We start from the raw sequence: 14,539 nt of genomic DNA, 5'->3' as shown, positions 1-14,539 counted from the left end.
GCGGATATCCTATTTTCTTAACTAAATTATTGTATTTATTCTGAAAAAACTTACCAGTAAATTCATCTTTTGATTTTTCTTTGTGTCTCTTATTCTTTCTTTTTAATTTCTTTAGTTTGTACTTTCTATAATTAATATTGGAAGTTATTATTAATTTATTTATTTTCCTTATATCATGCTGATACTTACTGGTATACTTCATGTTGGTAACTTTATATCTTCCATTTTACATTTTCTCAATTATTCTTTCAATCACTATATCAGTGTATTTCTATTAATAGGAAGGTAATTGTATAATAAAACAATTTTAATCTGTGTAACTGTGAAGCTGTAATCTTATACACCAGTATGATAAGTCCCATTAATAGAAATACACTGATATAGTGATTGAAAGAATAATTTTGATTAAATTAAGGACATGGATGCATATTAATTGCCTAGTATATAAAGTTTCCAATTCTGTTATTTATCGTAAGAAATAGCTGATTGGCATTCACTTGTCATAAGCGGTTCGGAAGCTGGCCTCATAATGGCGTCCACGTGACCGGCGGTATTCAATCATATTTTGATTCCCCAGTTGACCATACACTGTTTATAGAGGGCTCTATACCTTGCCCATGTCGAATTTAGGTCTTGCCCGCCGCTGACTCTTAACACGAAATTTTATTGTAAATTCTAATTAATGTCGGTTTAAACAAATTGAGTATCAACTTTCTATAAACTTGTGTATCAGTTGCCACGTAAATTATACCCGAAGCAGGGAAATTATAATAGTACAGTAGAACCTCGATTATCCGCCCCCCGATCAACCGACCCCTCGGTTAACCGACCGTCCTAGTCGGCAAATTTCAAATGTCCACTAGTGATGTGGCGCTACAATATTTGGCTATGTCTTGGCTACTTTAATATTATTTTTACGTGTTTTAGCTGGCAACACTCATTCGACCATGGAAGGGAGCCAGTATTTAAACGAGGCTTAATTTTCTAATTTTTAACGATACAATAGCGACGATTATTATTTTAAAAAACTTTTGTTAGGCTTAACATCGATGAAAATTCAACGCGAAGTAGGTTAATAGCGATATACTAATATACTAATTACATGGGATTTAATAATATACTACACTAATAATGGATTTTTTCATACTTTTCGGTTATCCGACTTTTCAATTATCAGACCAACCCCAGTCTCCAATTAGGTCGGATAATCGAGGTTCTACTGTAGAAGATTTGCGTTTGAAAGTTTATAGCAAGTAGTTTTAAAAAGGTCTTTATCGCATGTAAACAATCTGTCGCATATAAACATCAATATTACTGATCATAAAACATAATGTCGTAATAGTCGTTAATAATGTATAGTTACGAAATGTTCTCTCGCATTTTTGGAAAATTGCGTATCAAAAAAAAAACTTATTTCAGTACGCCTAAACGTTAATTTTATTTATAAAATTTAAAGTTTGCAGCAGTAAAACTACCTTTAGAGGATTTCCTTTGTGCTCGCAGAAGAAACCTCCAATCGAGAGACACAAAAATACTTTTCCAAATTTTTTCATGAAATCCAATATCTAACGAAAAATTGATACTTAATATTAATTAAGTCTGATTTATAATAATAATAAATCGAATAGCCTACTTTTAGCTTTTTTTGAAGTTCCAGATTGCAAATTCCATACTGCCGAATGTCTTGAAATCCATTCTGCATCTAAAAAATTAAAATTATGTCAATAAATAAAATTAAGCAATTAAAAACACATTAAATACACAGCTACCATGAGTATGATGCAACATAGCGAACAGACCAATATGATAAAAATGAATGAATAAATAATCATCAACATGAAGACCCAAAAGCTCAATTTCCAAATTATTCCAAAATAAACAATAACGAAAACCAACTCAGATTTTGTATTCAGTTGATTCATATAAATCCACAATTCTTATTGACGCATTATCAAATCATCAAATAATTTAAAAATTCGCAAAAGTTAGCAGAAGAGTTCTTAAAACTATAAGAAACAAATATTATTAAAACACACAATAACAAACCGTGTGCAATTCTTCCAATAACCTGTTACAAGTTCAAACTGGACAGTACAAAAGAGTGATTCTAGTGGAAACAGTTGTTTATTTTTTAAAGCAGGATAATAAGCATATTCACAATTTGAAAATTTATTGTTATACATAATGCAATAAACCAAACTAAAGAAAGGCATTTTGCATTAAGGCATTATTTTCGACAATCATTTTTTCATAAAAGTATCTGTTTCTTAGTCTCGTGATCACATTGATCTTGTTGCGACTGGTAAAGGTCAGAGCTATTCAATAAATCATAACTATTAGTAAAAATGAAATTTTTATTGTTTTTGCATCACTTTTGAATACATCGTAAAACGCAATGCACAAGGCACGTTTCGTTTACCTAAATCTGGTAACGATTGCCATAATAAAAACTGAACAAATTGGACGTGGATTTTCTTTATTTTCTGGTTTTTAAATACGCAAAACGGCTGCTCACAGAAACAATTTTGAACTAGTTCTATACCATACATAAGTGCTGTTATCGAACAGGGAATTAGGAAACAACTCGTTCAAATTTTTTGTTTCATATACCAATCCTTTTTTATGTATTTTTTATGTCTATAAAACTGAACTGAAACGAAGCGAGTTCGGATTGCCCGTACTTTCATCTTTAAATAGAACTTTTCGTATTCTATTTTATGTTCTTAAACTAATATTTTTAGGAGCTGAGTTTACCTTCCCTAATTGAACTAAGCTTGCTTGTGTAACATACATAAATCATTTTTATTGATCTCGTGTAAGTTCGTTAAAACAAGATTGCTCGTCAAGAGAATCATCTTATAAGTTATTATTTAACCTGATTGATTAAGGGATTTGTTCTGAATAAAACTAAAAATACTGTTTAGCATTCGTTATATATTAGTAACGATTAACGATACACCGGTATGAGCTTTCCTACGTCCTTCTCGAAAATTTACATCTTAATTACATTGATAAAAATTCACTTAGGATGACATTCAGTAAATTGTCATATTTGTTAAAACGATGAATGCAATTCCCCTTAGAAATCTCTTAGAAATCGAAAGATAAAATAATATTCTCTAAGCGTGTTTAACGTAGTGTCTGACCGAACTGGGGGCTGGACCATTTTACTACCCTCTTTGTTGACACAAGGAGTCTAATTACTTTGCACAGTGTTGATAATCACGGGACGTTTATGACTTGACACGGTTTGAAATAATTATTAAATCCGAAACTTTTTAGTGCAACCGGCTTTCTTTTAGTCGTATGACCCTATTAGAGCTATAAATTTTCTTGGTCCAACGTAATAATTAAAATTTTTTCCTATTGTTAGTCTATGGAGAGACTTGTTGTAAATAATTGGTTATTATAGTTTTTGTACATTCCTTTTTGAACTTTTATTGGTATTCACAAGACTATGTCTTGTTTATAAAATCGTACTGCCCGATATTCTTACCAGCATAGAGGTATGAAGGAGTACCTGTCGAGAGTTGATATTTGGCACAGAGTATTAAGCGCCCAAATCATTTGGCTTAAAAAATCCAGACTCGTAGGTAGTCGGGGGACCGAGAATCGAGTCAAAATAAAATACAAAATGGCGACCCTCTTCTACAAACAGGCGAAACAGCCACCTCAACCCACCATAGTCATGTAGGGGAGAGTCATTCTAAGTCATTCTAAGAAGTGAACTCTGACCTTAGGACCGAACACGTAGTTTCTTCTATGTTAAATAAAATTTGTAATCTAATTTTGTAAATTTGGGAGTGTTTCAAATATGAAGTTAAAACGGTTTTATGTCGTTACAAGTGAGTTTTTTTTAACATTATCTAGTATAGTAAAATCGTAGGACCGATAAAAATTTGACGTTATATTAGGGTTGTCGTTACATTCGATGACATTATAATCGGGTTAAACTGTATGTTGTTTGTGCAACATAAAAAATAATTTCGGACGATACAATAGCCACGATTATTTTTTTCAAAAACGGGAACTTTTAGTTACACATCCACAAAAATTCAACTCTGGCCAACACGCAACGGAGAGAAATTTTGAAATTAGATAGGTTAATTTAATCGAAGATGCATCGTAGATGATCTCGTGGTCGTGGCTGGAGAAGTTTGAACAATCGCGCACAAAAGCAGCGATATCAAAGAAGATAGGAGAATGAGAACGAGACCTGCCTTGAGTATCAGAGTGATTCTGTCTCGGAGACAGTCTTGACCCAAATACGGTTTTGCTGTTTTACTTGTTTTCTAGTTTGAATGAAATTAGGTTGACGAATAAGCGTCTTTTCAGAAAAGCTTCGACTATACCAGGGATCGCCAATAATGTTATATCGACCCTCAGGGGTCGATATAACATTATTGGAGGTCGATGAAAAGACTAAAACTTTCAAATTTTAAACCGAATATTGCTAATCTTGCTAAGGATTATCAAGCTTATCCGTCTCATTGATCGTCAGTTACAAAAATTATTATTAACATATGTACAGTACAATAAATGTAAAAGATGTAAAATTAAAAGATATATATTAAAATAGTAAGAGCTTTTTTTTGCTTGTAACACAAACTTTTTTGTGGGGGTAGATGTGAGGTTTCATTTCCGTCCAAGTTAAGAATGATATGACTCATCGAAAACTGCGCAAACGAACATAAACAGTGGCGTAATCATCCGTTATCGACCGACTCCAGACCGATTTTGAATTTGTAAACTGTCATTCAAACGGACAGTTGACATTGTGCTCTGGAGGAAACAATTTGTATCACTCTTGCTACGGATATAATTTGTAATCTGGAATTTTTTGCACATCTTTTTAATACGTATTTAATTGCGGCTCGCGAAAAATATCAAATTTTGAAAAATGGCTCGGACTATCAAGGAGCTTGGCCACCCTGGTCATATACATTCGAACAATCGCCGGTGTATGTCGACAAGCACAGATAAGCTTTGGTAGAGGTCGAAACGACAGCCGAGAAACCGATGTCGACAGAGGCGACAATCTGTCGCCAAATCCTTTGTGGGTAGCTGGAGGTAGGAAAAGGTCTTTTGATCCCGAGAGGTGGGGATCGATTTGTCAGGTCGAGTTGCAAAGGATGAGAGGGATCGTCGGTAAGGCGTCGGCGATATCTGAATAAAAGACACCATTAACAGATCAGTTCGTAATCACGTAATAACGTGATCAGTTCGTAATTTGTAAAGAAAAGTTACTTTCGATAGATGAGATTTCTTCTCAAGAAATATCGCTGAGAGAAGCAGCTGCAGCTAATTCGAACAGTGGAGAGCAAGGCTATACCCGCTGTCATTGCAAAAAAAAGTGTTCCACGAATAAATGCAGTTGTAAAAGCAAGGGGCTCTTGTGCAATTCAAAGTACCATAACAGTTTAAGTTGTTGCAATAAATAAGATTAATCACATAATTTATGTGTAAGTTTATTATTGTATTATTTTCTTTAATGATTAAGAATGTATTGTTTGTTTTAGGTTCAACAGTTTATTTAAATGTGCTGTTACTTAATTAAGCTTTCTCCTATTTTCACATATTAAAATGTTGCATTTTTGTCTTAACGTAATAAAATATTTTTATTCAACATTCACTATCAGCGCATGATGAATGTCGACATTTGCCGGTGTAAGTGAGAAATAATGATATTTAGCAAATATTTCGTACGTACACAAAACGACTGTGTGAATGCTAACATTCACCAGACAATGTTGACATTCGCCAGATATCGGTCATTCACAGTAACATATACATAATAGCCGAGAAAGTAAAACGTATAAAAGAATCAAAAATTATCTCGAAGGATTTCTAAATCTACACAAATCCTATAAATAGGACCAAGTGGAATAGACTCAAACAGCTATAAATCGTGTTTAGTTGTTCTTTCGACAATTAAACACTGTATACATTTTTTGTATTATCAATACGTCGAAGTTGTTTTTTCGTAAAAGATAAAACAAGCTTCTCTACAGAAAACTAATTTGTCAATTTTGGAAGAACAGAAGTATACTACACAATGACTAGTTATAACGTTCCCAGTATTAGAAATTTTTCTAAAAAGTGTCAATGAAGTGTTCTTTCTGTTAACTAATATCTCGGCTTACTCGGGATTTGAAGAAGTTCTGCTTCGTGGTATTGTTCTGCAATTCGCAGTAGTTCCAACTGTGTCCTACGAAAAAAAAGTCTAAGCGCCATAATCCCTCTACATGAATAGTAAACATGACACAAGGGAGAATGTAAGGAGTAAATATACAGTAGACCCCACTATAACACGGGTTTTTATAGTTCGGATTCCTATATGACGGCGAAAAAATTACGACAGTATCCGTACAAACATGCTAAAAAAACTCCTATAATTCGGTAAAACGTCATCAGGCAGCCGAACTAATTTCCGCCGTCCAGCGCCACGCTATGGAGAGTTTAGGTGGGTAAGTTGAATTTACTATCGTCTGTACAGTATGTAAATTAGGTACCGTAAGTCTAATACAGTACTGTAATTTTATACATTTCTTGTGAAAGAAACATTTCTTATTCAACGGCCGTAAAAATTATTTATATTAATGATGTCTCCAAAGTTCAACGAATTTTTCGCCGAAAAATAACTTATCAGAAATCATGCCCGCCGTTTGGTGCGCTGCTCCGCGACGAAAACAAGCTTAAGCAGTGGCGACGTCGAACGCTGCACACTCGGTAAGTAATCCTACAATTTTTTGTTTACAGCATAGTTAATACGGATTAATTTCGAAAAAATTATACGTGTTTTGGAAATGTTGAGTCGAATTAGTGTAGAATCGATTAATTTTATGGAAGAAAACCTTTCAAACAGCCGTAGTCCGTAAACTTCACACTTGTCGGGCTGTGATTGGAAAGGTCTCCTAAAACATCAATTTCATAAAAAACGGAACGTATCTACCGTTTTATAGGGAGGTCGACTGTATTTGAAATTGTAAAGTATTACGAAATAAATATAATAAACATTCGAGTTATATTTTGCTAGTTTTAAAATTATTGTTAGAGGAATATAAATAAAACTGGTGATATTTAAGACACCAGATTTAAATAATTGCGAAAATACAATAAAAATAAAACACTAACCGAAGAGAGATTTGTTTAATTTTATTAAAATATTAAATAATTTACAATACTTTAAAAGTTTTTAAAGTTTTTATAATTTTTTTCATTTTCAAAATTTTATAAATTATTTACAATATTTAAATTGAATTTTGAAGAAATTAACAAAAATATATTATTATTATTCTACTCAAGTGTAGTAATTACTACACGGCAAATTGTAAGCATTTTCCAATCTGCATACAATCTTCGTTCATAAAAATATTACATTTCCAAACCTGTGAAGAACACGTGTGAACACGTCCACGCATCTTCTTACTCCCTAAAAAAATTTGAAAAGTTTTTCATAAATCAACAATAATAATAGTCATTTAAATATATGTTGAACATAATTAGTGAAATTAATGCTAAAATTTCAATTAATTAGATTTAAATATAATACACAATTTAAACATAAATTTTTAAAATATTAATTGAATCTTTTTTACACAAAATTTTATAACTGTGATTAAATATATTACTTTTTTTTTAATACAGACGTATTAGAATACGAAAATTTTGTTGCATGATATTAATCATATTTTAAATAAATTATAAACAAAAATATATTCTCACTTCTTTTTCTGTTTGTGGGTTGGATTCCTCTTCGACTAAACATTCAGATCCACCATATTTGATTTTTTCGAAATCAGTTTTATTTTAGATTTGTATTGTGTCTTTTTCGCCTTGCTTATGATTTTCTGAGAAATCAATTTTATAATTTAAAAATAAGTCATTTATTTATTGAAAATTATAATATCGTCATTACGTATATATACAATATTAAATAACAATAAAATGAAGCAGACAGAAGGATTTCATTTGTAACGATGACATCAAAATCGTACAAGTGATTTTTTATACATTAACGGATTATCTGTGTTTTTGTAAACGATACAGTAGAGTCCCGAAAACTCGGCCTAATGTGGACCGAAGAGTGGCCAAGTTTGTGAAAATGCAGGGTTATCGGGAATGAGGTTAAAAAAATAAGTACGAGTGTTTCCTCAGAAAATACTGTACTATATTTGTATGTATTGTTTGCTTGAGAATACAACAGAAAATAAACTGCCCAAATACTCTTAAACAAAGAAAAGTACGTACTTTATGAAGGCATAGAGCCTTTACTACATGAAAATAAAAATTAATGACTACACAGTGTACAGTAATTTACCTGATAAGACAGACCTCAGAAAAATATTTTATGAGACATGACGCTGTATAATGAAAATTAACTAGGGGATTTTTCGTCCTGCCAGGGTGTGGCCGAGTTATCCGGACTGCCGGATTATCAAGTGCTGAGTTTTCGGGACTCTATAACTCTCTTACTAAAATCTAAGTAAATAATATTATACTGTATTGATAACAAGAAGTCCTTCCGTTGGTATATTTTGATGGATAAGAACTAATTTTATCGCCTACGCTCTACATGAACTGCAATCGTTATATCAAATTCTTATTAATTTCTAAATTACGTAAATAAATATTACACAAAGTTATGAATTCTAATGTGTTAAGATATTATCAGAGGAAAGTCAAAGGCTGTCAGTGACTACAACCTTTCCCTATGTTCACCGTTCAGTACACTGCCTCCAGCTCCCCTGCCGCCCATTGCTTCTTTTCGTCCCCTAGATTTAGAAAACAGAGCGGTGACTATCGTATATACGTAAGGGTACACTGTATTCATATATTGGCGTAACGATTCTCACTGTAGTAATTTTCTTTCTTGGCTTTCTCCATTGATCACGTATATTGTTACTTTCATAATTTTTTTTGGTTGCAATTTCTCTAAATATGTCGACCTGTTCATCGCTAGTAAGGATGCCATCTTGGCACGGAGATTCTGAAAACTCTGCAGAGGTCATGGTTAAAAATCTGATCTGATCCAACAAAGGCTTTAATTTTTTTCGAAGATCCTCAGGAGATTGATCTTGAAATCTTTCTTTACCCCACTTTATGACGGCTTCATACATATCTACTTCCGATTGCAACTTTAAATTATCTTCGGATACAAGTTTTAAAATAGTTTCATATTCCACATTTTTAATGCTATTTTGCTTAATAATTTCTGACGTATTTCCAGTTATGCAATCCCAACATTTCGTTGCTAATTCGTTTTGTTTAAGTAGGGATGCTGTTTCGTATATATCGAGAACATTATCTAAACATATATTATCTGTAAGATATGATAAACATCGCTTCTTCATACGCGTTACCATGTATTTTTCTGCAAAATGTAACGAAAAAATGGCTTCATCTGCTGAATGTAATGCCACATCATCTGTATATATATATCTGAAAAATAATTAATTACTTTAATAGATTCGTTATAGATTATAAATTGGAATTTAAAAGATTTTTACTTCTAGTAAAGTTCTAACACTGATCCAAGTTTGTTTAGTTTAATTTTATCATTTCTTCTTGGAAAGTATGCTGAAACTCTCAAATTATTTAATAGTCTACATGATTTATTTTTTTATGCTTCGCTGTAATACTTTAAAAATAAAATCATTTTATAACCAAAAGAAATAAACAAATTCATCAAGACTAGTTTGTCGATATAATACAATTTGTTAAGATGTTTGAACTGATCAGATGATACGATACATACTGAAAATATTTTTGCTGTTTCCTATTTCGTTGTTTAGCATTGTGGTAATCAATACTAAACAGCGAAATAAAGCGCAGAAAAATTCCTCTCCTTGATAGGAAAGTAAGGAAGAATTCGTGTTAAATGTTAATTATAAGCAGGTAAAATTTTGCATGCTGGCTTTTTAATTTATAAAAAAATAAATTCACCAGACTTTTGATAAACGGGCTTGCTGTGTGGATTTTTTCGGGGTTTCTTTTTGTATCTAACACCTACATAGGATCGAGTTTCCATTCGATCGTCTTGGAAACAGACCACTTTTGTGCTAGTTGCTTTATTCTATCAATTCAATATACTTTATGTCTAAATAATATGGAGTATTTCTTACCAATATTTTTCATTTGGTTTTTGTGAAAAAAGCATCACATTTTTTATTAAACGCTAATTAATGTAATGTTATGTAACTTATAATCGGGATATCTTTCTGTGTTGTAGGTATTAAAATTGTAGGTTACAGCATAAAACTGCCAAAATGCAGCCAAGAAGTAATGACAATAATGAAAATGTTTTATGAATTTTAAATTTCAAAAAAACTTTGAGAAAAAGTATTAAATAAACAATAAAAAAAGCATCGAAGAAACTTTAATTTTAATATGTATAATNAAAATAAATTAAATTATTCAAATTTATGATATTCCTGTATGATCTTTTTTATTCATATAAAATTCTATTTTACTATCTCATCCCGAAATTTCCCGGGATCCCGGGAAAAGAAATTATTTTTCCCGTAATCCCGCTGGAGGCAAATTTCCCGGAAATGAGAAACCTTAGTACCGATATATTATATTAGCAATTCTTGGCTTTCTCCATTGATCATGGATATTGTTACTTTTATAATTCTTTCTGGTTACAATTTCTCTAAGTATGTCAAGCTGTTCATCTTTAGTAAGGATGCCATCTTGGCACGGAGATTCCGCAAACTCTGCAGAGGTCATGCTTAAAAATCTGATCTGACCCAACAAAGGCTGTAATTTTTTTCGAAAATCTTCTGAAGATTGATCTTGGAATTTTTCTTTACCCCACTTTATAACGGCGTCATACATATCTAATTCGGAATTCAACGATAAATAATCTTCAGATACAATCTTCAAAATAATTTCATATTTTACGTATTTAAAGTCGTTTCGCTTAACAACATTTGACGTGTAGCGAGTTATATACTTCCAACATTTCGTTTTTAATTCATTTTGTTGAAATAGGGACGCTGTTTCGTATATATCGAAAACAGTATCTGACGATATATTATTCATAAGATATGATAGACATTGCTTCTTCATACGCATTACCATGTATTTTTCTGCAAAATGCAACGAACGAATGGCTTCATCTACTGAATGTAATGCCGCTTCATCTGTATATATATAACTGAAAAATAATGAATTACTTTAATAGATTCGTTATACATTACAAATTAAAGTTCTAACATTGATCAAATGTTGTTTAGTTTACTTTTATCATTTCTTGTTGGGAATTATGTTAAAATTCTCAAATTATTTAATACATGGATCATTTTTATGCTTAGCTGTAAAAATTTAAAAATAACATCATTTTATAACTAATAGAAATAAAGACAATCACCAGATAATACGATACACAATAAAAATATTTTTGCTGTTTTATATTTCGCTTTTTAGTATTGTTGACAACAATGCTAAAAAGCGAAATAAAGAGCAGAAAAATTCCTCTCCTTGATAGGAAAGTAAGGAAGAATTCGTGAAGCAACTGTTAATTATAAGCGGGTAAAATTTTGAATGCTTGTTTTTAAATTTCGAAAAAATAAATTCACCAGTCTTTTGATCAACGGGTTTGCCGTGTGGATTTTTTCGGGTTTCTTTTTGTGTCTAAAAACTACATAGGATCCAGTTTCCGTTCGATCGTCTTGGAAACAGACTAGTTGCTTCATTCTTTCAATTCAATATACTTTATGTCTAAATAATATGGACTATTTACTACCAATATTTTTAATTTGGTTTTTGTGTAATAAGCAGCACATTTTTTATTTACTGCTAATTAATGTAATGTTATCTAACTTATAATCGGGATATCTTTCTTTGTTGTAGGTGTTAGAATTTTACGTTACAGCCATAAATAGCCAAAATACGGCCAAGATGTAATGACAATAATGAAGATGTTTTACGAATTTTTTAATTTTAAAAATAGTTTCAGAAAAAGTATTAAATAAACAATAAAAAAGAATCTAAGAAACGTTAATTTTAATATGGATAATGATAATAATAATTTGATAGCCTACTTTGTAATAATGGAAAGGTATTTCTATAACTATTAAAAATACTTCGTAAAAGTTTAGTATAACTTACTTTATAAACAATAAAAAAAGCATCGAAGAAACTTTAATTTTAATATGTATAATATTAATTTGATAGCTTACTTTATAATAATGGAATAGTATTTCAATAATTATTAAAAATACTACGCAAAAGTTTAGTATAACTTACTTTATGAAAACACGAAATGCTTTAACATCATCTTCAGGCAATGCAACATCTTGTCTCTTCTCCGCCATAGAACCATAGAACATTGCATAAAATACCTCGCTATGTATAGAGAGAAGCAGTGAGTGGGTCGGAAAATACTTTTTTTCTTGGCCAAGAATTAAAGTGACGACTGTCATTTGTCCAGATTTCATAAGATGTGACAATCTTTCTTTTATGTTCAAATCATCTGATTGCCAGGACATCTAAAACAAAAATAGTACAGGTATTTAGGATAATTGAGTGTTGTTTACTGCACTAAACAAGTAATAGTAGTGATTCGATACACTTATGTAATCTTATAAATAAAATATACCCCTAAGTAATTTTACGTTTATTAAGAACACACTCTTAATTTTCTTCTTTAAATTTATTAATTTTTCCATCATAACATCAAGAATATTGACTAATAAACTATGTGAATTATCGAAATATATTTTCGATTAACTTTTTGATATTTTAAAACATTACACCAAGAAGGATGATTTTGGAAATCATTAATAAATGGATTTTACGATTAATATTTGATAACGGAAAACGAAGTCCCGATGTAAATAATGTTTTAGCTCACGTAGATTGTCGTTATTGAATTGTTGGTATTTTAAATGTGAGATTAATCGGGGGTAGGATGTTACGAGTTCTCGACTCTCCTACCTCGTAATCGACTCAAGAGCTTGAAGTCCGGTTTCGCTTGTCCAAAGGATGAGTTCTGTTGAGCGGAAGAGTTATAAAGTTAAGGATCGTTAGATCTTATTTCACGTCAGGATCTGAAACTAATCTATCAATTTATCGGCGGATAGATACGCTTTTAAGTGAGGTCGATTTAACAGGATCGATCTCGTTCATGATTTTCGGGGTGGGAATGGAGGTGGTAATGTAGGAAGAAACGCACACCAATCCAATTTCATTAACAAAATACCCGTTTAGTGTAGAACGTATTTACATGGTTATAGATTATTAAGGGTTCTCTCTCCGGGTTAACATTCCGTATAGGTATTTCCATTCGGGAAAGGTAGCTGACAATATATAATAGTCGCGACCCTATCTGCGTTTCGAAAGTACTCGAGAGAGAGCTTACATATCATCGCGAGTAGGATAAATACCTCTAATCGTACAGGATGGTTTCTTGATGATCTTTGAGTTCGGATCCGGGATCGTTGTAACAGTTCGTTGAGTCGACGTAAGTCCAAAAATCGTAGAATAGTTCAGATAGGAAGTCTATCGAAGATGGTGGCGACGAGAGGCAGAAAATCCACAGACACTCACAGTACAAAATAACTTTTTTCCCCCGGTGTCGTCATCGCACTTGCCTTTTATGTGGGGCTCTCTTCTCGAGATTTCCCCATGAACGTCAAAGGGTGATGATGATGGTGAAATGGTGAAAACTCCTTTCACCAATGGTGGGTTAAGTAACAAAATTATGTCATAACAGTTAACTCATCTTCTACAAGGAAGTATTTTCGTGGGAACGGAGTTTTATGATCGATTTTTTATGAGAAAATTTGTCGGTTGTTTTTCTCTTTTTGAGTTAACCCTAACTTTTATAAAATCATTTTGATTTCGAAACAAAAACGGTAGATGAAAATGAATAAGAATATTCGAATCTCAGTATTCTTAAATCCTGGCCCTCACATAAAACTATTCTCATATCTAATGTGCATGTAAAGTTCTTAACAAATTTATCTGAGAGAATTTGAAATTCGTCTATCTTATATCAATTGAGATATTTTGAAAAATTATTCATGAATTCTTCGTCTAATACTTAATGATTTGCAATTAAATCCCATTTGTATGTCTAATATGTTTTTTGGTGAATGAAGTAGGAAATATATAATTTTTCCATATTTATTAGCAGTTGAAATTATTTGCAAATTCAGAAATGAAGTCGCGAGTTAAGTTAGTTTTTTGACTTATAACATCCCACTTAACATAATTTTTAAAACGTCGAATAGTATTTTCATCTATTTCTAAACTTGAACATTTTTCCAATCAACTGATATAATGTGCTTGATTCTACAAGAAAAAAATCTATATTAGGATATATTTTTTATACGTATAAAATATACNCTTAACATAATTTTTAAAACGTCGAATAGTATTTTCATCTATTTCTAAACTTGAACATTTTTCCAATCAACTGATATAATGTGCTTGATTCTACAAGAAAAAAATCTATATTAGGATATATTTTTTATACGTATAAAATATACTACACATTTTAATAGAAGTTAAATATTGTTTACAAAATACT

At 31.5% G+C, this 14,539-nt stretch overlaps 1 protein-coding gene across 1 annotated transcript; it reads right to left on the bottom strand.

Annotated features, from left to right (window-relative positions):
• Positions 1-10,437: 10,437 nt before the first annotated feature.
• On the bottom strand, positions 10,438-12,321 carry LOC111614448 (BTB/POZ domain-containing protein 2-like). Its single transcript, XM_023355825.1, has 2 exons — positions 12,253-12,321; positions 10,438-11,161 (listed from the first exon to the last, which is right to left on the bottom strand). The coding sequence occupies exons 1-2, from the start codon at positions 12,318-12,320 to the stop codon at positions 10,564-10,566; spliced, it is 666 nt and encodes a 221-aa protein (XP_023211593.1). The 5' UTR covers position 12,321; the 3' UTR covers positions 10,438-10,563.
• Positions 12,322-14,539: the final 2,218 nt, after the last annotated feature.

The sequence above is a fragment of the Centruroides sculpturatus genome, unplaced genomic scaffold, assembly GCF_000671375.1.
Source record: "Centruroides sculpturatus isolate CEXI.00-Female unplaced genomic scaffold, Cexi_2.0 scaffold2057, whole genome shotgun sequence".
In the NCBI taxonomy this organism is placed as follows: domain Eukaryota; kingdom Metazoa; phylum Arthropoda; class Arachnida; order Scorpiones; family Buthidae; genus Centruroides; species Centruroides sculpturatus.
This window is presented reverse-complemented; position numbering and strand designations above follow the sequence as displayed.

What these genes read in the sequence shown, in the direction of transcription:
- LOC111614448 (XM_023355825.1), bottom strand. Translation starts at nt 12,320, where the DNA reads ATGGCGGAGAAGAGACAAGATGTTGCATTGCCTGAAGATGATGTTAAA. An exon ending in GCATTTCGTGTTTTCATAAA is followed by an intron (nt 11,162 to 12,252) that starts GTAAGTTATACT and finishes ATTATTTTTCAG; the next exon opens with TTATATATATACAGATGAAG.